Below are 22,410 nucleotides of genomic sequence, written 5' to 3'. Positions count from 1 at the left end.
GATGTGGCTTGGCCTGAGAGGGGTCGAGGGGGATGTGAGGCACCCAGCTTGGAAGTCAGGCTTAGGGTTCTGATCCCACCTCTGCTGTGTACCAGCTTCGTGACTTGGGCAGGGCACGTGTCTCTCCGAGGCCTCTCAGTCTTGTTTTGTGATTTGCAAATCAGAGACAATAAATAATTTCTATGCCATAGGGCTGTGATGACATTGAATGAGATGGAGTATGTAAAGCGCCTGCCTCCGGGTCTAGTTAGGACCATTCAGCAAATCCAAGTGGCTTATTACCCCCGCTGTTGTCAGAAATGTAGGGTCATGTTAGAGCCCTGAAGAGTGGCTCGGGTTTCAGTGGGTGATGGTAATTTTGTGATGAAGAGCATCCCAGAAAGAAGGGCATAAGATGAAAGATATACTGTCATCTCCCAAAACTGGGCCCCCCTATGATTTCCATGAGACCAGTTGAGAGCTGCCTGAGGAAAAATATATTCAAGTACCAAAAAAAGAATGAAGGGACCCACTGCCCACTAGCTGAGCCTGCGGTACACTGAAATCAGAGAGGTATTGCCTAGCAACAGCATGATTGAGATCAGTTCTACTCTTCACCAAAGAATTAGTTGGCGAACAGAGTTGACACATCGGTGACAAATTCACCTTTATGTTGCTGCACAGGACTGTTTATAATAATTCCTGAGAAAAGAAAGGACTCGAAGGCTTGAGATAGTAAGTGTCGCAGGATTAAAGCAGGTGCCACGTATTAACAGACTGTTGTTTGTGTTGGCAAGATGCTTTCCATATTTTTTGCACAGATAAGATTAAGACACATCGGCGCAGGATTAAAGCTCATTTTGCACAACTACCTTGCTGACACTTTGGACAAGAATTCTATGTGGCTTTCCAGATGGGGGTTATTTCCTGGCAGGTGTTCGATCCATCATTTATGAGGGGAATAAACAGAACAGGCCAAGATAGTCCAGATTCCCTTCTCTGTGTGTTTTCCTGGGTCTACATATTTTCTTCTGTTTAGTTTAGCAGACATCCTCAGAGACGGAGGCTGGAGGCAGCCACGGGGGCGTGCCAGAGCTAGTCGAGGGGCAGGCCTGCCTGTGGCTTCTGTGAACTTGCCTCCGTGCATAGTGTGAAGAAGGAAAGCCTGCATGCGGGGCTGAAAACACACAGAATGTGTGTGTTTTCACCTTCGGTTGTGAATGTGTTACGTACAGTCTCCCACGGTTACACGTTTGACAGCTGCAGAGGCGAAGTGGGCCTCACCGTTAAGCGTGGGTCTGCATTCTCTCCTCGAGGAGCCTGAGGGTCTGCCCTGGTGTGACTGCACGCTCATCTGAAGCAGTTGGTCGCACGACTTGCTGGAGGCCTCGGGCCCACCCCACAGCCCATCGCTCACCCTGTAGTTTCGTTTGTACTCTTCCAGAGATGTTTGTCTGGAATGTTTACTGACAGCTGCTTTATTCCTGATGTTACTTCTCAGAGGAAGAGTCCCAGTTTCTTAGCTTCAAGGCCCACCTGAGAGGGAAAGATGGGAGGAAGCAAAATGGGACGGTGACTTCTCCCTTTTGCCCTTGCGGTGCGTGGGTAGTAGCGGGGGTCAGGGACCAGAGTCAGGCCCGCCTGGGTTGGAGACCCAGCCCCACCTTGGACAAGTCGCTCGCCCTCTCTGAGTCTCCGTTCCTGTTCTGTAAACTAAGGACCTACCTCCTAAGGTGGTTGTGAAGTTTCAGGACAGTGATGCGGATGAAGTGCTGAGCACCTAGGTGCCTGGCCCATAAGTATTTTCTGATCAATGACTGCTGGCCTGTGTGAGAGACCATCCCAGGGTTCTGGGAAACCCCATCTGGGAATGTCCTCGCTGTGACTACGTGGCAGAGGCTGGAGAAGTCTAAAGATGGGATCCCAAGACCTCTGTCACCCTGGAGGGTGGGGACACACACCCTTCTACCCCGGGGCCACCTCTGGGGTCCAGGCCAGCTCCTTGCTCCCCTTCCCTTGCTTGCAGTAGGGACTTGGCCTCCTTTCCTCACATCCGGGCAGCTGCCGTCACCCACCCTCTCCCTAGGAGTTCCTCCTCCTTAGACTGGCTGCAGGGCAGTATCCACTCCGTCCCCTTCCTTGCTGGTCTGAAATAGACACAGGAGGCATTTTGTTTTAAGGGTTTTGCCACCAGTCAACCTCTGGGCAGAAAAGACACAGATGAAACCCTGAGTGCTGTACCCTGGCCTGCTTGTAGTGGTGGTATCAGGAAGCCCACTGTTTTAATTCTGACAAGTGTGGGGCTTCTTAAAACGCTCCTCCTCCTTTGGACCCTCCTTACCCACTATTTGAGGAGGCAGTTTACAGGCCCTCTCCCTGACAAAGACACTGTACACAGATTACAGCGATGCCTTCAGGGTGGGGCTTTTAGAACTTCCCACGCACGCACCCACCCAAGCCATCCGAGGACTTTCCCTTGTCCCAGGGCCCCTGGTCAGTCGTTTCTGCTTTAGTAGAAGGGCCTGCCTCCTTGGCGACCCCTTTGTTACCCAGAGACCTCCACTCCCTGCAGGGAGAATGGTCTACGGCCCTTTGGGTCAAGAGGCAGCCTGCACCTTAGGGACCCCCGACTTCTTTGGAGCCATCTTTGGTTCCTTTGCTCAAGATAGGAACTGCCTGAGTGTGATTGGTGCTTACCTGCCAGGAGCTTCTGCGCTGGGCCATGCCGGTGTGAGGGATTGTACTCCGCTCCTCTCGCCCTGGGCTGGGTTGTTTCCCGTCTGTCTTTAAGGGAGTCCAGTGGTGCCACCCTGACCTTCCTCCAGTTCCTCCAGTGCTGCCTCATTCCTCCCCGCTCCTGGTCACCTGGCTAAATGCTGCTCCTTCCACTTAAGTGGCATTTCCTTCAAGAAGCCCTCCCTGATCTGCTGCTTCTCTGCAGCCTCACCGGGTTGGGTGCCCCAGCTCCGCGGTCTGAGTGCCTTCTGTGCTTCCCCTGTGTTATAACGTTCAACTAAGTCTGATGTCAGCTCCTGGCAGGCAGGGGACATGTCTCTCCATGTCACCACCACACCGTAGAAGCCAGCATGGTACCTGGTGCACAGTGGGCACTCAGATGTGTGGAATCGCTGGAAGTTGTAGTTGACAAGTGACTGTCATGATTGCCTCTATGGACGTAGCGCGAGGTGCAGCTGGAGGAGTGGTTCCCGGCTCAGCTGGGTGGTCAGAGCACCCTGACAGTCACAGCCACGTCAGCAGTGCCCCTGGGAGCAGGGAGGGGTCCCAGACATCTGGCAGAGGGATGTCACAGGAGCAGAGATCTGCAACTTCCCACACCTGGGCTTACCTGTCTGTGCTTATCACCAGGACTGTGAAGACCAGGTCCGGAACCCAGTCCTGGTCCTTGGGGATCACAGCTGAGCTGCCCCAAGGTTTACATCCAAAGCAGACAGTTGGGTGGAGGATGGCAGGAGACAGGAGGGAGAGCCCATGCTGTGGGCCGGGATGTCACCGAGCGGTGTCACCAGAGGCTACTCCTTTCAGCCTGTCCAGGTCTTTCCCCGGCCTCCTCACCACCACCCACTGCCACCTGGGGGATCGGGGAAGCAGGGGTTTTCCCTTGCTGGGAGCTGGGATCATGGTTGGGCTCAGGCAGGGAGCCATCTGGGGCACAGGAGCTGAGGAGGGGCGTGTGGAGGAGGATGGGGGAGGGGTTCAGACCAAGAGCAGCCACCTTGGACTTGGCATCGGCACCTTGGGAAGCTGAGGTGAGGCTGACTCACCAAGCGTGTCCCAGACGGTAGTGCCTGCGCCACCCAGAGCAGGGCTGTTCTTTGAGGTGACTTGAGGGTTCCGAATCCCACCCCACTTCACACAGCAATGTTGGCCGCAGTCACCCACAGTTCTCAGGCCTCGTCACGGTGTTCCTGGAAAGGGCTTGCCTGGTCAGATAACTTTGGGGAACGTTTGGTGAAACGGCTTTCTTTACTGTTGGTTTTCTTAACCCTCCTTATGTTGATGAGCCTATTCAGCGCTCCAGGTGGGCTGTTTTTTTTACAGACTAATTTGATCAAGGAGAATTTATTTATTTGGCTGCGTCAGGTCTTAGTTGTGGCATGCGGACTGTTTGCTCTGGTGCGCGGGCTTCTCCCTACTTGGCGCGCGGGCTTAGTTGCTCCACGGCTTGTGGGATCTTAGCTCCCCGACAAGGGATCGAACCCGCGTCCCCTGCGTTGGAAGGCAGATTCTTAACCACTGGATCACCAGGGAAGTCCCAGGGAGCACTTCACAGAACCAAAAAACAAAGAAAAAAACACCTGGTGGACAGAATCTGGATCAAATAACGTGTATTTGGTTAACGTTTTAATATTTTAGGTCTTTGCGGTGGCCTAGGTCTCTCTACAAATCTCTGTTGGTGGTTTTCCCTTCACTTGTGAAAGAAAAGCTGGACTGGGGCTTCAGGCAGGTCCAAAGAGCCTCGTTGCTTCTGTCCCCTGTTCGTTCCCCAAACTTGGGTTTCAGTTGGCTGGATGACGCTGCTTTTTCGGTGACAACCAGAAGCAGTGGTGATGTGGGACAGTTAAAGACAGTCTGCCTGGAAGGGGGCACGTGTGTGTTGCTGCCGTGGAGTCGGGACTAGCTTGCAGTTTACGGACTTTGGGCCCTGAAAGCGGATGAGCAGAAATGAAACACGCATGGCTCTGATGCTTTGTGTCTTTGGTAGAGAACTGACCAAAGTTCTGTCCCCCAAACCTGCCCTCCGCAGGGGTCCCTGTGGCCTGCGAGGTGGGCTGCCAGGGCCCAGGCCTCCCTGGCCCCAGCCCGTGTGGCCCACAGCGTTCTGCTTGCTCTCTAACTGCTTGTTGAGCACGTGTTACGTGTGAGACTGCGTTTGGCTCTGAAGATACAGAGGCGAACACAACAGAGGCCCCACTCTTATGGAGCTTAAGGTCCAGGAGAGGATACTGCCAGGGGAGCAAATAAGCAAATAGCATGCGCGCGCGCGCGCACGCACGCACGCACGCACGCACGCACGCACGCACACACACACACACACACACACACACGGCCAAGTAAACAGACACACCCCTTCCCTTTTCATCAGATGTTTTACCCTGAAGTTTTCTGCCCCCGGCTTCCCGTTCCGCATTTTCTGCATTTTTCCCGTGATGCCTTGCACAGAACAAGGGCTTCATAAATATTTATGTGATCTCATAGCAGCTGGTGCTACCCATGTGAAGAAGTACAGAAGGGGTTTAGTTCAAACATTTACTGGACGGTTCTTACACTGCACACACCAGGTGACAGGCTGCGTGCAGAGCTGCTTCAGATGCTGTGTCTGTGATCTCTCAGCCTCCCTGACAGGTACCCTTGGTGTAACCCATGCAGGATATAAGCCAGAGCAGGCTTCAGGAGCCCAGTTCAAACTGGGAGCATCCTAGAGGAGGTGGTGTCTCTACCTGAATGTGTGTCTGCCACGGAAGAGAAGATGAGAATGTCTTGGAGGCAGAGGGACTAAGCCAGGCAGAAGTCCGGAAGCGTGGGACATGCTGGGGGCTCTTCAGTGCCACAGTCATGGTCGGTGCGGGGTGTCCTTTTTGAACGGCCTTCGACCCTAGTCTGGGAGGATGTTACTGAGTTGAAAGTGTGAGTTTCACACCAGTGGTTCTGGCTGCTCTGTGGAGGCCTCACTTCAGGGGGTGAGGGTAGAGGCGGAGAAAGAAGGGAGGTCTGAACTACAGCAGTGGAGGTGATGAGGGTGGGTCTGCTTTCCAAGCTCAGAGCCCCATGCCCCCCTCTCGCTGGCCTCTGCCCGCAGCCGTGCGACATACCCCGTTGCCGTGCAGGAGGGTTCCTCCAGCAGATGGGACCGCTCCCAGCTTGCGCCCGGACACTGCCGTGTGGTCCAGGAGGTGCTGGGCAGGACCTTTGCACCAGAGGCAGCCTCCTGCTGAAACTAATTCTGTTCCCGTCCTGCCCCGGGGGCCCACAGGCAGCCCCTCCTGGGTGCCTGCACATCAGCCATCACAGTTCCAGCACCAGGAAGCTCTTCCTCTACCACTCAGATGCTTCCTCTCCGTTCCAGTCCTTCCTTACAGCCTGGCAGTCATTTTCTCAGTGCCCCCCCCCTTGCCTTACTCATCCCTCCATCAAATATTTGTTGAATCCCTGCAGGGTGCCGATTACTGTTCTCGGACTGTGGGACACAAGGGGAGCGAGGCAGAGGCTCCGATCTCATGGACTTGATCCCTTACTAGGGGAGACAGACCATAATAAACCCACACACACGGTACATCAGGTGGTGATGCCTGCTAGGAAGAGAAAGAGAGCATCTTGGCTTCACTGTGAGGCCAGTCCCAGGTTTCTTCTACAGGGTATGGTGTGTGTTTAATTAAGTCTACAGCGGCTAGGCCTCTTCTCCCGGAGAGGCCGGAGGCTCTTAGAGACAAGGGACAGACAGAAGTCAAGCTCAGGCCAGCTTAAGCAAAAAATCAGCATTTGCTGGCCTCACTGAAGAGTCAGGGTGGGGGTGGGGTTAGCTTCAGGCCTGCTGACCCAGGGCCTCCAGCCGTGTCTCCAGGGTTCAGTTTCCTCCTCCATCCCCAGCTCTGCTTCCTGCTGGATTGGCTCTGCTCCAGGGCCCCTTGTGGTGACACCCAGCTGCTGGCAGCCCCTGCAGAGAAAGAGCGCCCCTTCCCCAGTAGCTCCAACGGAAGTCCTGGACCCGAGTCTCATTCGCTGGCAGCGGCCTGGCCTTATTCATGTGCCGCCGTGTCCCCTGGGGCCAGGGCATGCAGTATTCTCCTCCTTGGGCCTGGAGCCAGGTTGGGCTCCATCTAAACCACGGAGGTGAGGAAGGGGGTGGGGGGTGGGGGGGGCGGCCCTAGGCTGACCAAAATCCCAGCTCCTTCCTGCACACCCCCGAGCCTTGCGGCTGGCGGGCAGTCGGATGCAGAAGTGAGGCTGGAGTCTGGACCCACAGCCCCGGGTGCTAGGCTTATGGGGTAAAGGGCAGCGCCAGAAGGTGTCTGGGCTCGCCCGTGGTAGACATGGTGTGGAGAAGCTGCAGCTGTCCCCAGAGTCCCTCCAGCTTTCCTTTGCTGTCATTTACTGCCCAGCAGTAAGCACATTCATGCTTTCATTCGATCCCCCGGGTTTGTGGAGCAACTGTGCATCTGTGCTGGGGAGACAGCTGTCTTGGGAAGCGTGGAAGACCCCTCCACGCCTCCACCCTCCTCGCTTGTGGCAGTTTGGTCTCCTAGATGTCATTCACCCCAGTGGTTGCGTGGGCTGTGCCTGGGGAGGACTGTCGTGGTGAATCGGACCCAAGTGCCACAAGGCTTCAGTGAGCACAGCGGAGGGAATGGTCACTGTCGGTGGGCTGTGGCCCCAAAGTGAAGATTGGCGTCTGTCCTACTCCTCTGTGGGGTGGGAATTTTGGGGGTGGGGAGTGGGACAGTGTCCATTTGCCCATCTCGGACTTGTCCTTTTGCCCCCCAAACCTTGTCCCTCCCGCCCCCTGTCTTCTTTACTGTGGCTGATCGCCTTCGCCCCCTTCCCCAAACTCTGTTCTCTCTGTGTTTCCTCCACTCCTTTTACAACCATCCCAAATCCTTCGCGTCGCCACCATCCGCCCCTCCGGCTCCCTGTCACCTTCACACCTGCCCCTCCCCCTTCACTCTTCTCCTTGAGGCTTCAGCACAGCTGCCTCTTCTCGGGAGCGTTTCCCTGATGCTCCAGACCAGACCCTCCGACCGCGTCCCCCACAAGCGCTCTCATGGCCCGCAAACTGTGTCCCCTCCCGTGTAGTGGTCCTGCCGGGTTAAAGCTGTGTGAGTGCGGGTTCCTGGTTCACCTCGGCTCCACACAACTGAGGGAGGGGGAAGGGTCGTGCGAGTGCTCCCCAAATTCATGATCCCCCGGCTTCCCATATGGCCACGCCACTCTCCAGGCCTCGAGTGCTGAGGGAGGCCCTGGGCACGCCTGCAGGACTCACGAGCGCACCCAGAGCCACGCGCCCCGGCCACAGGCAGTGAGGCAGGCACCTCTGGGCCCCCCCCCACGGGTTAAGGCAGTCCTCGTCCAGAACCCGCTGGCCAGCGGCAGGGCCTTCCTGAGCGGCCGCCTGCTCGGGCAAGTGGCCAAGAGCCATGGACTCAGCTGCCTGAGAACGACCGGCGGCATCTCCCTGGTCCAGTGACAACATCCCAAAGGGTTTCTTCCTTCAGCAGCAGCTGTGCAAGATGGCCTTTCAGACTTCTCACAACTCCACACTTTTTTTTTTTTAACGGGCGCTCACTTAGAGACCCAGGTGGAATGCAGGGCTGACTTGAGCGGAGTAAGCTCTCCAAAGAGCATGCGTCCCGTGGGCAGAGGTTGCAAATGGGTCATCCCTGGCCTCAGCTGGCCTGCAGATGTGGAAAAATTAAAAACCTAGGGATTTCCCTGGCGGGCCAGTGGTCAAAAATCAACAATTTCATTGCTGGGGTCCGGGTTCAATCTCTGGTCGGGGAGCTAAGATCCTGCAAGCCACATGGCACGACCAAAAAAAAAAAAAAATTAAAAAGCTAAACTAGTCTCCAGCCTTTGAAATTGGGGACCTGCCATCTCTGCGCCTCGTTCCTGCAGCACCACGGTTGGTGGTGCTGAGTAGCAGCCACCCGGGCACCCTGCAGCCTGGCCACCCTCCACACCGCACTCCCTCCATCAGTGACATGGCCTGTTCTGAGTGAGTCTTGGAACCTTTTTATTGGTGTGTACATGGACACAGAAAAGTGCACGTATCCTACCACTGTGTCGAGTTTTTTCACACTGAACACTTCCCCTCATCCATGTGAAGAAACTGTTTTCTAAGCTATTTGATGATCTTTTGAGTTACTAGTTTTATACCAGGTTTGTTTTTTGTTTTTACTTATTACAAACGAATGTAGCTTTGTTTACTGTACGAATATAGTGTTGGGGGGAAAAACACCAATTTTTCTTTTTGCAGAAAAGCCTGCCATTGCTCCGCCCGTCTTTGTGTTTCAGAAGGATAAAGGACAAAAGGTAAGGGGCCGGTATGTTCTCCCTTCACATGGTTAACTCTGCCTTGTTTTCTCCCCAAGCTCTCTCTCCCCAGGTCGCATGGCCAAGGAACCTTCTGCCATGGAGAAAAGGCCCGGTGGCTTTAGGTTACCATGGCACGAGGTTAAGATGGGGTGTGTATGGACAGGGCTCAGAGACGCTGCTTTAAAAAAGCAGTGGAAGAATCAGCTTCCTTCTCATTCCTAATGTTTTGCTTTAGAAGTACTGCTGTGCATTAGGAAATCTGGTAGGAGGGAGAGAAAGGGGGCCGGGGACGGGGGGAGGGAGGAGAGGAGAGGGAGCAGTGCTGATTAAGGGGAAAGTAGGACCTTTAAAGATTTTCGCGGGATTTTTTTGGCCCCAGCCAACTTGCCATAAATGCATTTTGAACAATTAGTAGTCAGCTTGCATTATATATTCACCACCCATCTTTGTTAGGTTGCTTCCCCCTTCTTGGGCTTTAAATGTCTTGTTTTCCCTGATGTTGGAAGTACCTCGCCTAATTCATCGTGATGAGCTAGCAGCCCGTCAGAGGACTGGTGGGTGCATGCGGCAGTGCCTTCCCACAAAGTCGCGTGTGGTTGCTTATCTTGAAGTCATTGGGGTTGTCTCCCTCCCTGAACGGATCAGCCTGGAAGGTCCGGGTTGTGTCCAGAGATGGTTGATGTTCTGTGGTGATGCCTCCCAAGCTTGTATGAGGACTCCCCCTATTTGTCAAAAAAATGGCTGGTCCCTGCCCTCATGCCCGGGACATGACAGCAGGTGTGATGTCATAACCACGGCAAGATTTCAGGGTGACCAATGCGCTGCATTGATGCAGGTGTTCTGAAATCCGTGTCCGTCTTGTTGATGAGGACAGCATTTGAGGGGCTTCTCGGCTCAGGGCCGTGACGCACAGACCAGGTGCTCGGGTGGATATCCGGTCCCCCCACAGGGTGGCCGGCTTTGAGTTTGGGGGCTGCTGGCCTGGCGATTTGGGACTCCTGGCGGCCCGGCTGCTGCTTGTAAACCCTGCCCCTTGGCCTGAAAAGAGAGCAGCCCCAGCGTTCAAGGGCTGTGCTGGGGAGGGTGCGGGAAGGAGAAGCGGCTGCCCTGAGACCCCTACCCGCACCCCCGCGCGGGGTGTCTTCTGTGTCAGCCGGGGCTCATCTGCTAGGCTTGTTCTCAAATTAATCTTTCCCGTTGTTAATTCTTATGCCAAAGAATCTTTTTAGGAAACAAAACAAGGAAATGTTCTTCCCTTTTGGTTTCAGTTTTCCGAGTGGTATTTTCAAGATACATCAACCTCTGCCGTCCCCTGTCCCTTGGGCCCTGACCAGTGCATACATGTGTTTTTATCATTTGTCCTTTGGAAGTTCAGTCACTGTGAAGGGGCTTGATGTGCTTCTGGCTTTTAGAGGTGGGTGTGTTTGGTTTCTGCTTCAGATGTAAAAGTCACTTCTCTTAGGTTTTCCGTAAAATCGGGATTTTCTAGAATTTTGAGTTTTATTATGATTTTCTTTTGAACCACTTTTAGTTTGAAACAGGGGTCAGCCAACTAAGAGGGCTGCCGCCACTGCTGTTTTTGTCAATAAAGCTTTATTGGCGTTCGGCCCCGCCTGGCCCGTGCAGAGAGCTGAGGCCACACCTGTGCTGTCCACAACAGAGTGAAGGGGTTTGGACTGAGACCAGGTAGCCTGCAAAGTCGAACATATTTAGTATCTGGCCCTTTACAGAAAAAGTTTGCCAACCTAGATTTGAAACAAGTAATTGGAATGAATAATTCTTAAAACCTGAAGACTTTCTGACAGCCAGCAGGGTGAAACGCTAAAACGTAATGTTTATTTGACTGAATTTAAAATGCTTTTAAAATGACTAACTCTTATTTCAGTACTGTTTTCACGGTTGAGGTGGTTCTGTTGCTTCGTAATTCAAAGGCTGACTTACACGTGTCACCTTCAGAAGGTTGATACCAATTACGTAAACGGGGTGAGGTTGAACCCGAAGAGTCTCCAGGGAGGTGCTCGTCACCGTGAAAATGTGCGCATCAAAATATTGACTCAGTGCCAGCTCTAAATGGGCTTCTAGAAATAACTGACCTCCAGCTCTTCAGAGTTCGCCTGCTGTCACACTTGTGTGACAAGATCATCGGAAGGGCACGGAAAACCTCTGCGTCTAACGGCAGAGGCCGGAGGAGCCTGCATGTCCGTCGGGGCCGCCCTCTGAGCTGCCGGGTGGGCGGCTGCCCAGTGGACACAGAGCCCTCCTCCTTTCTCTGCTGCTATGACAGCTCGGGCGTCGGGCGGGAAGGAAGCGGAGAGGCTTGGACAGCCGGCTTCATGGCCGCATGGCTCCCCGGCCCAGGGGAAGCGACGGGAAGGTAGGTCTGCAAGGAGTGGCCACGACACTTCTCACAAAATGACGCCTTGAGACCCTCCCAGCTTCCCCCCCTTGCCGCGATTTCAGCCCTCCCTCCTCACGCCACAGTAGCAAGAGTTGGGAAGATCTGTTCAGGTTGCCGTTGTTTTTTTCTGAGGGAGCTTTTATTTCCCCTTTTCAACTTTCTGTTTTTGAAAAGTTTTTCAAATCCTTAAAAGAATGATACTGTGGACCCTTGGGTATCCTTCAGCTGGCTTCACCATTAACATTTTTATCATAAATGCCAGAAACGCTCGACTATAAGTTGCACCCACCTGACAGTTTTCCCCTAAATACTTCAGCACAAGTGTCTCCTAGGAATTCTTCTCCATGGCCCCAGTGCCATGGGCACGCCTGAGAAAATGATAGTTAATTCAGAAATACCCTCTAATATATAGTCCACATTGAAATTTTCCTAATTGTCACCTAGGTCTCCCATACAGCTGTTTTTTGAGCCACTTTTTGATCCACAAAGATCAAGAAGTCCCGTTGTCAACTGTGGGAGCATTACCTTCTTTCAGTGAATGATCTCTAAACCACCAGTGCCCCAGTGGGATGCACTCCAAGAGCCCACAGCCCCCTTCAAAGGCTTTGAAATCAAAAAGAAAAAAATTAGGCTGCCAGCCCAGGCGTTTTGGTGTTGGTTTGGTGACAAAGACACACAGGATTTTCCGTCAGGCCCATAGACAGTTGGAGTTGCATTTGCAGCAAACCACAGATTGGTGGTGCTGGCCTGCCGGTGGCATCCCTTGGTCTCAGGACAAGTCGTCAGATCCTCCCATTGTTCCGTGTTAGAGCATCGGGCAGCATCGGAACTCCAGTCCTGACGCCCGAAATGCAAACCTGGAGCCAGACTGACAGCACAGGAACTGTCTCTACTGCTTTCCTGTTCTTGAGCTTCCTCAAGATGGCGCTCTTCACAAAATGCTTGCATTTCCACGCATTTGTGTTTTAGGGGCAAAAATGAAACCTTTTCTTAACTGCCTTGAATGGAGACAGACAGTTTTTTTCTCTTTAACGTGAAGAGAATTTGAATCTCCTTCCGTAGTTTGTTTCACTGTTTGTGACGACTGAATGTTTCTTTCATTTACTTTATTTTCCAAATATTTGCTAATCTGAAGGCAGAAGATTTTGGGGTTGCACTGGCAGGATAATGTCCATTTAGCAAAAAGGCAGAAAGCAGTTACAACAGCAGTTGGGCAGAAAGCAGGGTGTCACCGACAACACTGGAAGCTTACTGTGTGTGTAACAAGCGTACCCTGTATGCGTGGTTTTTTGTCAGCCACGTATATTTTAGGATGATGTCAAAGCCTGCCAAAATCTCGATGTCCGATTTTAACAAACATGTTGAAAAACTACAGGCTCTATCTTGGTTCCTTAGAGCTTACTCAGACCCAAGGAGAAAATGCTGGAATGGCATTTGTATTTCTTTTTGGTCCTCCGACGTAGGCTTCACCTCTAGTCTGCCATGCCACGAGGGCATTTCTACATTTATATTCGTAAAGCAGGGATTTTAAAAAAAAATCCAAGTGCTTCTGAACAGAGATAGGCAATTTCCCCTAGAGCTCTGGGTTTCATTTTCTCTTTAAAATGGTGTTAAATCTCTAGCCATAAAGTAGCAGCAGACTGGTGCGTGGACCAACCTCAGTGCCTTGGACAGGTTTGAGGAATGGCCTGGGAAGGAGGGCCTTTTAAAGTCTTTGGCTCTCCCCTGCATTGGAAGAGTCGATTTGGGTGGCTTTTTTAGATGTATGGATGAGTTGTGTTGCTTTTGCTTTTTCATAAGAGTGTTTGAAAGTTCTCTTAAAATCCTCTATGTAGTTCCTTTCATCTAGCAGGCTCACACATTTAAAAATAGTCCCAAGTCCTATCTAAAGAGGTTTCAGTCACTTCACAGGCAGGAAGAACACAGCCGCGTCTGCAGGGAGGCAGGGTGGCCCCGTGGTCATTTAGTTCACAAAGCGAGAGAAACGTGTGGTGGACGATGCCAGGCAGGAGGCTTGGGGACTGGAGCCCATGTATTTATAACAGGACACCAGCTCTGTAACGCACCTCTCAAGAAGAATCTTGGCCACAGAGCCCTCAGCCCATGGAAGCCCCTTTAGAATCCCAAGAACCACCTCAAAGGATGCCGGGGGCGGGGGGGGGTCTGTGTTTTTGAGGACGAAGACTTTGGGGACCGGCTTCCCCTTACCCTGGCTGTTTTCTAGATAAGCCCTGGCTTGGGATGTGCGGTGGGAGTCTGGGAGAATTGTGGGCCGAGGGGCTCCCTCCTTCAGCCGGAGCCCCACCCATCTGTCACTGATACAAAACCGGCTATCTGTGTGTCTGCCAGCTCGCGGGGTCACCCCACACCTGCGCTCGCCGAGCAAGAAAGCGTTCCCTTCCTCTCGGTAAGCAGCAGAGATGGGAAGGTGCTGGCGAGGCCGCAGCCAGTGCAGAAGCCCTGGCCCCGCCGCCCTGGCTCTCCCAGTGGCCAGACAGGGTGCTGGCGCCCACCTCCCCTCACGAGTATGTTTGAGTGGATGGGTTATTAAGCCCCGGGGACAGTTTGACACAATTGCCCCTGTTCCCCTCTGCCAGAGGCACCGCCCCCGTCTTGGTCACAGGGGTGTTTCCTCAGTCGCTGCCATCGGCAGAGGATCTCTGTGCCACAGGGGCCACCTTGCAGTTTTCAGAAGGAGGGTCCAACTTCTTGCACACCTCAGAGCTCCCTGCCAGGTCCGACAGCAGCAGGTCCGCGCTCACTGCCCTTCTGTCAGTGTGGAGGGCTGGCTCTATGGAGCAGAACGCGGTAGCATGTGCCGGCTCTCTTGGCCTGACCTCCCGGGCAGGAGCTGCTGAAGGCCAAGCATCTCCAGACCTTCCCCTGCCCCCCTCCCCTGCCCCGCGTTGCTGGCTTTATTTACATTGAAGGAAAATTGTCTTTTTTGCTCCCAGTCCTCTGCAGAGCAAAAAGACTTGTCGGATTCGGGAGAGGAGCCTCGGGGGGAGGCTGAGGCCCCCCACCATGGCACGGGTCACCCCGAGTCAGCTGGTGAGCATGCCCTAGAGCTTCCTGCCCCCGCTAGCGCTTCAGCCAGCGCTCCTGAAGCCCAGCTTCCTCCTTTTCCACGAGAACTGGCAGGGGTAAGTCCACCTCCTCCCGGCATCCCATGGCCCGGGGCTCCCAACCCGGCCTGGCCCCTGTCCCTCCGGGCCTCAGATCCACAGCCCAGGTTGCCAGCAGCTGATGAAAACTGATAGAGACGACGCGAAGGCCCTCCTCAGCTCCCTTTAGTCCCTGCTGCCGAGAAGTCAGGAAAGAGGAAGTCCCCTCTCACATTGAGACTCTTCTGGTTGGGGGAACACTTACCCAGAGCCGGAAGCTAGTCCTGGTTCCTGAAGGAGGCGAGGGGGCAAAAGAGGAATTGAGTAGTGGGGTAGAACCTTCCACAGCAAATTCGGCCCCTTCTCCCTCCTTCCATTTTTCCTTCTCCTCTCCCTGAATTTGGGCATTCAAGTTCAGTTACCTTAGAAACACAAAAGGCTCCGGCTTCCTTGACCTATAGGAAAAGGTGTCTACCGCAGATTGCTTTGCAAGACTGGTTGTGTTTGGACTGTGGTTGGGCTGTGAACTGCTTGTCTTCAATCAAAGCAGGAAGAAGAAGAGACTCTTCCTTTGAATCCAGAGGGAATCCCTTGAGCCCTTTATCTTTGTATTCAGAAGGCTTTTGAAGATTATAGGTGGAGAAGATTGTGAGCTCTCCAGAACAAGAAATGTCTTGAGTTTTTGGAGTTTGATAAATTGGGAAAGGTAAACATTAGCCTACATTCAGGATCGAAAACCTCGTCGTCTCGGTACCTAGTGACAGAGTCCCCCATTCTCATGACAGGGGAAAATGACTTTCAAGAAAACAGAGGATCCCGCTCTGCCACACTGAACCCTGGGCAGCCTTGCAGGGTGTCACAGTCCCAGGCCTTACCCCAGACTTTAGCGGTTCCCTGTGTCCCATCACCAGTCTCCTATGTCCTTAAGGAGGCCGCTAAAATTCTGTTAGAGCCACCAAACCCTGGGATACGCAGGAATAAGTGATACTCAGCCAAGGTGAGGTTGGAGCCAAACTTTAACATTCTGGAGGAATCCGTGTGTGGTGGGAAAAGAAGAAACAGGCTTTCCCTGTGCGGGGCGGGGTATGGGGAGTCCTGCGTGGCATAGAAATGGGCTTGGGGTAAGGAAGCCCACGAGAGGTTCCGGCCCGAGGGGCTTAACACCAGAGAGTTCTGGGAGCATAGTCCTCACACGAGGGCTGACAGCAAGAATTCAGAGGCTTTTCAACTTTTGGGGTTGGAGGCAGAGCAGCTGCTGGAACCTTCTCCCAAATTGGGCGTTATGAGTTTCATGCCTTCGGCCTTTGCAGGTACATGTTTTCAGTTCCCTGAGAACAGATGATCTTTGTGCGGATCTGCCCAGGAGACTGGGCCCTTCTGCTGCTGCCTGGGTTGAAAAGCACGGTTTACGGAGCATCTCCCACTGAAGAGGTTGAGGGTTTTCAGTCTAGGGTGGCAAACAGCAGAGGCTGTGTCACGGCAACTGCCTTTCCAGAAGCGAGGCTCTTTCGGGCCCCTTACTTCTGATGACCACTTGGTGAGACGGGGCCTGTGCAGGAAGCACCCTGGGGGCCTCGCCTTCGGGCTGTGGCCGGCCCAGACAGTGATTTCTGAAGCCTGGCCGGTGGAGCTCGGCTCCTCAATTCTTTTGGACTGTGGGTCAGAGACTCTAATTTCGAGACATTCAAGCAGTGCCCCAACTGGCAAATGCAAGGTCAAGCTCAATGGCAGGGAGCCTGGGGATGGTTGTTACGTCACGTGGGAGAGAGCCGGGGCTGGGGGAAGCAGTTTCTGAATGTACCAGCGTCGTAGCCAGGGCCATGCCCGTGACATGCACGCGCGTAACTGTGGGGACCCCAGTTCCGTCAGAAGTCCCAGCAGCGTGACCATCACATCACTTGTGACAGCTCTGAGTCAGCCAGGGCTTTCTCTGCTGATCAGGCATCAAGGCAAAGTAACCTTTGTTTTTTAGGTCAATTAGGGCATAGATCAAGGCAGATGGAACCTGAGCCCAGCTTCTTCCCGGGCTCAGATGTCTCTATGGCTAACTCGGACTAGTTGCTTTTGCATCAGAGCAGATTTGGAGCTTGCTCTGTGCCACACTGGAGTTCAGGAAACACCCACATGTTACCCGACAGGTCCCATCCCTCACGTTTAGTCTCTTCTTTATTCCACGATCCCTTGAGCGAGTGTAAAGCTGCAAATTCTTTATAATAAATAGTGGCTCGCTGAATTGTTGCCTATAAAGGGCCCTTATTGTCTTTCAGTCTCATCAGAACTCTGGCCATTGAAGACTCAGTACCAGGAAAAAGTCTCAATATATCAGACTTCCTGGCTCTCACAAGGCAGCTTGAAGGAGACCAAACCGCATCCAGATTAAGTTGTCCGTTTGATCCGGAGAGAGTGAGCGCTCCCAGTGCTCACTTGGAGGCTGGCTGGAGTCTACCAGACTGAAGCTCTGCATCAAGGCACTGCCGAGCCTGAAATATGTTTATGAGACCCACCAGGAAGCTTAGAAAGAGTCTGGACCCAGCCCCTTATCCTCTGGCATCTGCACAGGGTTTGACCCTCGTTCCGCCCTGCCCCTGCCCAGCATTCACATCTTGGGAGGCCACCTCTCTTTTTCTTTTTTCGATGTCTGCCTTTTTGGTAAGAATCTCTGAGCTGGTTCCCTCAGTTACAGAATAAACAGCAGTGAATCTGCCTGTGGTCCACATGAAGGCAAGGACACCCCTTAAGTGACTTTTAATCCCAGGCGTCCATTTTCCTGCAACCCCAGCAGTGGGCTTTCTAAATTTTATTTATTTATTTATATTTTTTATTTTTGGCTGCGTTGGGTCATCGTTGCCGTGCACGGGCTTTCTCTAGTTGCAGCGAGCGGGGACTACCCTGTGTTGCGGTGTGAGGGCTTCTCATTGCGGTGGCTTCTCTTGTTGAGGAGCACGGGCTCTAGGTGCGTGGGCTTCAGTAGTTGTGGTGCGTGGGCTTCAGTAGTTGTGGCGCACGGTCTTAGTTGCTCCACGGCATGTGGGGTCTTCCTGGACCAGGGCTCGAACCCGTGTCCCCTGCACTGGCAGGCAGATTCTTAACCACTGCGCTACCAGGGAAGTCCAGCAGTGGGCTTTCTAACTGGGCCGTCCAAATGGGGAATCACTGAGTCCCAGGCAGGCCAAACGGTGTCTGGCATTTTCTGGAAGGAATTTCTCTGACATGGTGTTGCTTTCTGGCCTTTTCCGGGAGGTCAGGAGGGCAGCACCGTTCATTCCTGCTCACTGCCCATTTGTCTGTGTCTGTGTCTGAGCTCCGTCCCCTCCTCCTGGACTGGCCTGGCAGCCTTGTCCTCTCGAGGCCACGCCAGGCAGCCTCGTGAGAGCCATGTTTGGGAGGGGGGAGGGTGCAAGCCTTAGCAAAGTGAACGATCGTAATTTTTTTTTTTTTTTACAGTCATAATTGTATTTATTGATTTTTTAAATTTTTATTGAAATACAGTTGATTTACGTTGTGTTGGTTTCAGGTGTACAGCAAAGTGATTCAGTTAACGATTGTAGTTTTCGTTGTTTCATCCTTTACACCAAGATCAGAAGCTTCTCACACCTGTGGTCCCATCCTGGGTTAGGCGCTCCCTCCTATTTTGTACTTGGCAACAGGGACTTATACGCACCTCACAGAATGAGCTGCTTCCCCTGAGGTTCCAGTGTCTTCTGAGGGGAGAGGACTGTGCTGCCTGTCCCGCCCGCTGGCGGGACTCAGGCCACCTTGCAGCGCGCAGTCAGGGGGGGCTTGCTCGCTAGGCCGCGGCCTGGCCGCCGTCCACTTCATTCGTTCACCAGCGCCAGAAAAATAAGTTGAAGTGTTCTCTTTGGTCTTCTTTCTCTTTGGCCTCCTCCTGTAAGTGTTTGTTGGGCATATTTTCGTCATGGCATCCTTAAAGGGTGCTGGTCCCAGCGTCCCCGGGGTGTCATTCTGAAGCCCCAATCCTTGAGTGGTGGCTTCTGCTGTGGGAAGAAGCAGAGGAGGAAATGGGGCTTCCACACCCTGCTCTGTCCCCGCTCCTCCCCAGAGGCGCAGATCCTGAGAGCCTGCTCTTAAAATCCTCCTCACAGGAGTCCCTGGAGCAGTGGCTCCTGAGTTTTGGCTGCAGCCTTCTGGGCTTCAAGGAGTTGGGATTGCAAGGCCGGACTCCATGTGTGTCCCAGGCATTGTTCTAGACTGACCCCTGAAGAGCTGTTCCCTTGGTTGGGGCGAGGGGTGGCCCCCAGACCACTTTGACATGGAAGACGTCCTGACCCCCAGGCTGCTGTGTCTGAGGACAGTGTCTGTGGAGCTGGCATTGGCCTTGTGTGGGTTGAAGGGGAGCTGCTGCACACCAGGCCTTTTCCTGCTTTGGTGGAAGACGGCATGAGGCAGCCAGGCCCAGACAGCAAGCGCAGGCCTTCCCCGGCAGGAGCAGGGGGCAGGCTGCTTCTCGCACGGGCAGTGGTGGAGGGTTTTTAGCTGTCAAGTAGGCTCCAAAGGCAAGCAGAAATGACTTCACTTTGCAGTCTGTCTTCCTGCTTCCTTGCCCTAGTTCCTATTGAGGAGAGTTGTTGGCATCACTTTCCTCACTGCTTCTGAGTCGGCTGTTTCAGACCCACCAGGAGGTTCCAGCAGCTTCTGGAAGGTCCTCCCAGTTGGGGAATCTTCCTGTGCTGTCCTTTGCAAGCCTTAGCCTCCCAGCTTTTCCAGGACCAAGAGGCCTGCCACATGCCTGTGGGGTGGGTCTTAGAATAGACTCGGAGCATGGATTTGAGGGTCTCCTGGGGTCAGGGGTCTAGGAGTATCTGACCTTGTCTGGCCAGGTGCCCTTTCTTTTCCAGGTCACCAAAGGGGCAGTGGCGGAGGACAGGCTCCATTTGTGCAGTACTTGCTGAGCGTCTTTTGTGCAGTGTCCTGAGTGTGGGGTGTATGAGCTGTGAGCAGAACAGACAGGGTAGGGCCTCATGGTAGCAGGAGACGAACAACAGATGGACACATTAGATCACATCCAACTGTGATGCACAAAACAGGGCAGAGGCCCGAGAGAAGCTGGAGGGTAGGGTGGAGAAGAGCTGCTCCTGCTTGCTGGGTGATGATGTAGCCCGTGAGCAGGGGTTCACCCTGGAGGTGGTCAGGGACAGCTGTGCAAGTAGCATGTGAAGAAGGAACACTGAGGCAGGAACAGGGTTGACATGTTCAGGAGACAGGAAGGAGACAGCAAGGCTAGGGTGTGATGGACGAAGGGGGCCCAGTGCTGCAGGAGGCCGCCCGGCCTCGGCAGTCCTGGGCCCCAAGAGGCGGGCTGCAGCCCCTGAGGTCTGGGTACTTTTCTGGAGAAAGGCTCCTAGCACCCATCAAACTTTCAAGGAGACCCAGATCCCTGAGAGGTTTGGGGTGTCACTGGCAGAGGCGAGGAAGTTAAGTGTTGTTAAAAGTGCCCCAAAATCCACGAAGCAAAAACTGACAGAATGAAGGGAGAATAGACAATCCAGTACATTGTTGGAGACCTCAGTGCTCCTCATTCATGTTCAGGTGCTAGAACGTCCAGACAGAAGCAGGACGAGGACAGAGAGGACTTCAGCAGCTGCAGGGCACATGGTCCTCTCAGGGGCATGCAGGAAGCTGCAGGATGGACCACTCACTAGGCCACAAAACAAGTCTCAGTAGATTTAAAAGGATTGAAATCACACAGCGCCTTCTCTGACCACAATGGGATAAAATTAGAAATCCGTAGCAGAAGGAATGCTCGGAAATTCACACATGTGGAAATTAACCTAGCTAGCCAAGAGGAAAGGCGGGGGTCCTCTTGAGATTGAGGTGACAGAGAACTGTCCTCCCCAGCAGCTGAGAAACAGGACGACGCTCTGGCCTCACAGCTTTTGGGTCCGTTGCTCTGTGTGTAACTTGGGGGACACATGCCTTGGCAGCTTCTCCATGGCCCATGGAGTGCCTGGAATCCGGCTGCTTCCGCTGAACACAGGCCAGTGGAGCCCCGCTGTGTGCTGGGGCCACACCCTCCTGGAACTTAGAGGCTAGAGGGGGACCCTGACACTGACCCACGACTGGAGTGAGAGCCGTGGAGAAGTGCAGGGAGTGGTGAGGCCACAGCCTGAGGGGTTTTCGTCTGGGGGGCAAGGGAAGGGACGGTGTCCGTGGGTGAGGGAGCGGTGCCTACAGAGGCAAGGGGCTGGCCATTTTCCAGGTGCCAGAAGTCATTCAGGAAGCAGCGGATCCCACAGGCCCCAGAGGCTGCCATGGGCAGTTTTGGGAGAGTTGAGATGCTTGTTGAGTGAAAAGGTGGGGGGTGGGGGGAGTCGAGGATGGGACTTGAGGGCGAGGGCCGGGCTGGGGATGGCCGGGCCTGCTGTGGAGGAGTAGGAGGGAGGGGCCTGGAGCTTGCACCTTCATGGTGTCACCCAGGGCAGGGGAGCATCTGAGAGGAACACCCGATGTTCTGGTGACATGGCTCCGTTCTGTCAGATGCCAGCCTGGGCCCTGTAGAATGACAGCACTGCAAGAGCGCCTCTATGGGCCCCCCATGCTAAGACCCTCTTCTCTGCTCCTCCAAGGGTCCCCTGGTCCCTCACCTGGCTCTCCCACCTCCCCCAGCACTGCCCCGAAGTATGGCATCCCGAGGGGGTGAGCTGGCTGGGAGAGCGTGGCCTGTGCATTTGCGAGCCACGTGGCATTGCCTGCTCAGCCCACTGACCCCCTGCACCTCCCTCCCTACGGGGGAAGCGCTGGCCCCACCATTTTCCAAGCGAAGAAGTGGAAGCTTGGGCCAGTGAAATAATTTGCCCCGCCTTTCAGGTTTAGGACATGCAGAGCTAGGAGAAGCTGACTAGGCTTGGCAAGCCTTCGAGAGCAGGATTTAGTGCCTTCATGCTCTGAGCTCGAGCCCTGGCCACTGTTTTGCACTCATGTAGAGCCAGCCTGCTGGACCCTTGGGTATTTTATTTCATTTTGGGCCCCATGATATGTTCACGTACTGAGCCCCTGTTGTGTTCCGAGGGTTTCGCATTTCCCAGGCATTTTGGTGGATGGTCTCTGATGGGGGGGTTGGGGGGGAAGGCCAGGTTGGGGTCCTTTTCTTACCATCCAGGCTCTCACTGTCCTTTAGGATGGGTCTGCAAACTCTGCCCCCCGCCTGTTTTTGTCCAGCCTGCAAGCTAAGATGGTGTTTTAAAGGATTGTAAAAACAAAATAAAGAATATACAACGTGTGGCCCGAATGGGGCCTGTGAAGCTGAAAATACTTTCTGGCCCTTTACAGGGAAAGTGCCACCCCAGCTCTGGGAGGTCCCCCGGCTTCTCGTCTGCAGTTTTCTTATTTACAGCAGTTACTGCTTTTACACACGGCTTTGCAGCTTGCCAAGCACTTTCCCATGCATCATCTTATTTAATCCCTAACAGCTCCTCGAGGCAGGTGGTCCTCCTTTGGCTAAACTTGACTCCTGAGGGGCTTTTCTGAAAATAAGCAAATTGGCTCCCCTGCTTGCTCTTAAACCGGTGACCCGGGGGCGGGGGTGGTGATGTTCACCCTTCAGAGTTTGCTTTTGGCTGCTTAGTTCTGAAGAATGTCATGTCCCTGAGAGGGGATGTACAGCAGGGACTGTGTATTATCCCACGTGGGGCGGGGGCTCATTATAAGCTTCTTAATTGCTTGTCCGCAGTCTAAAATTAAAGGTTGTCGAGGAGGAGACTCTTCGGCCACCTTTCACTCTCAGCTGACGATTGTTCGGTGGGTTCTGCGGTCTGAGCTGTTGTACCTGGGGATTCTCTTCTGAACACTTTGGCCCAAGGCTTCAAAGCTCTCGGCTGCTCTGGAAATAACAGCCCACCTTGAAACAGTTCCATACCATGGGAT

The 22,410-nt window shown here is 53.8% G+C and overlaps 1 protein-coding gene across 8 annotated transcripts in view; it reads left to right on the top strand.

The window, feature by feature from the left end:
• RANBP3 (RAN binding protein 3) overlaps positions 1-22,410 on the top strand; it is a 53,304-nt gene that overhangs the window by 9,711 nt on the left and 21,183 nt on the right. Inside the window, exons 1-5 of one of the 8 annotated variants that reach the window (XM_029215599.1) lie at positions 8,979-9,024; positions 10,296-10,441; positions 10,913-11,401; positions 13,650-13,832; positions 14,380-14,568. In XM_029215599.1, the coding sequence (XP_029071432.1) occupies positions 11,369-11,401; positions 13,650-13,832; positions 14,380-14,568 (405 nt within the window). In that variant the 5' untranslated portion in view covers positions 8,979-9,024; positions 10,296-10,441; positions 10,913-11,368. Of the gene's footprint in view, positions 1-8,968; positions 9,025-9,327; positions 10,442-10,912; positions 11,402-13,649; positions 13,833-14,379; positions 14,569-22,410 lie in introns of those variants that run through there. The other 7 variants (XM_029215596.1, XM_029215597.1, XM_029215601.1 and 4 more) reach the window with 7 other exon arrangements.

Source organism: Monodon monoceros, unplaced genomic scaffold, assembly GCF_005190385.1.
Source record: "Monodon monoceros isolate NGI ecotype Baffin Bay Population unplaced genomic scaffold, NGI_Narwhal_1 Super_Scaffold_12, whole genome shotgun sequence".
In the NCBI taxonomy this organism is placed as follows: domain Eukaryota; kingdom Metazoa; phylum Chordata; class Mammalia; order Artiodactyla; family Monodontidae; genus Monodon; species Monodon monoceros.
The sequence above is the reverse complement of the archived record's forward strand: the minus strand, read 5'-3'. Positions and strand labels throughout refer to the sequence as shown.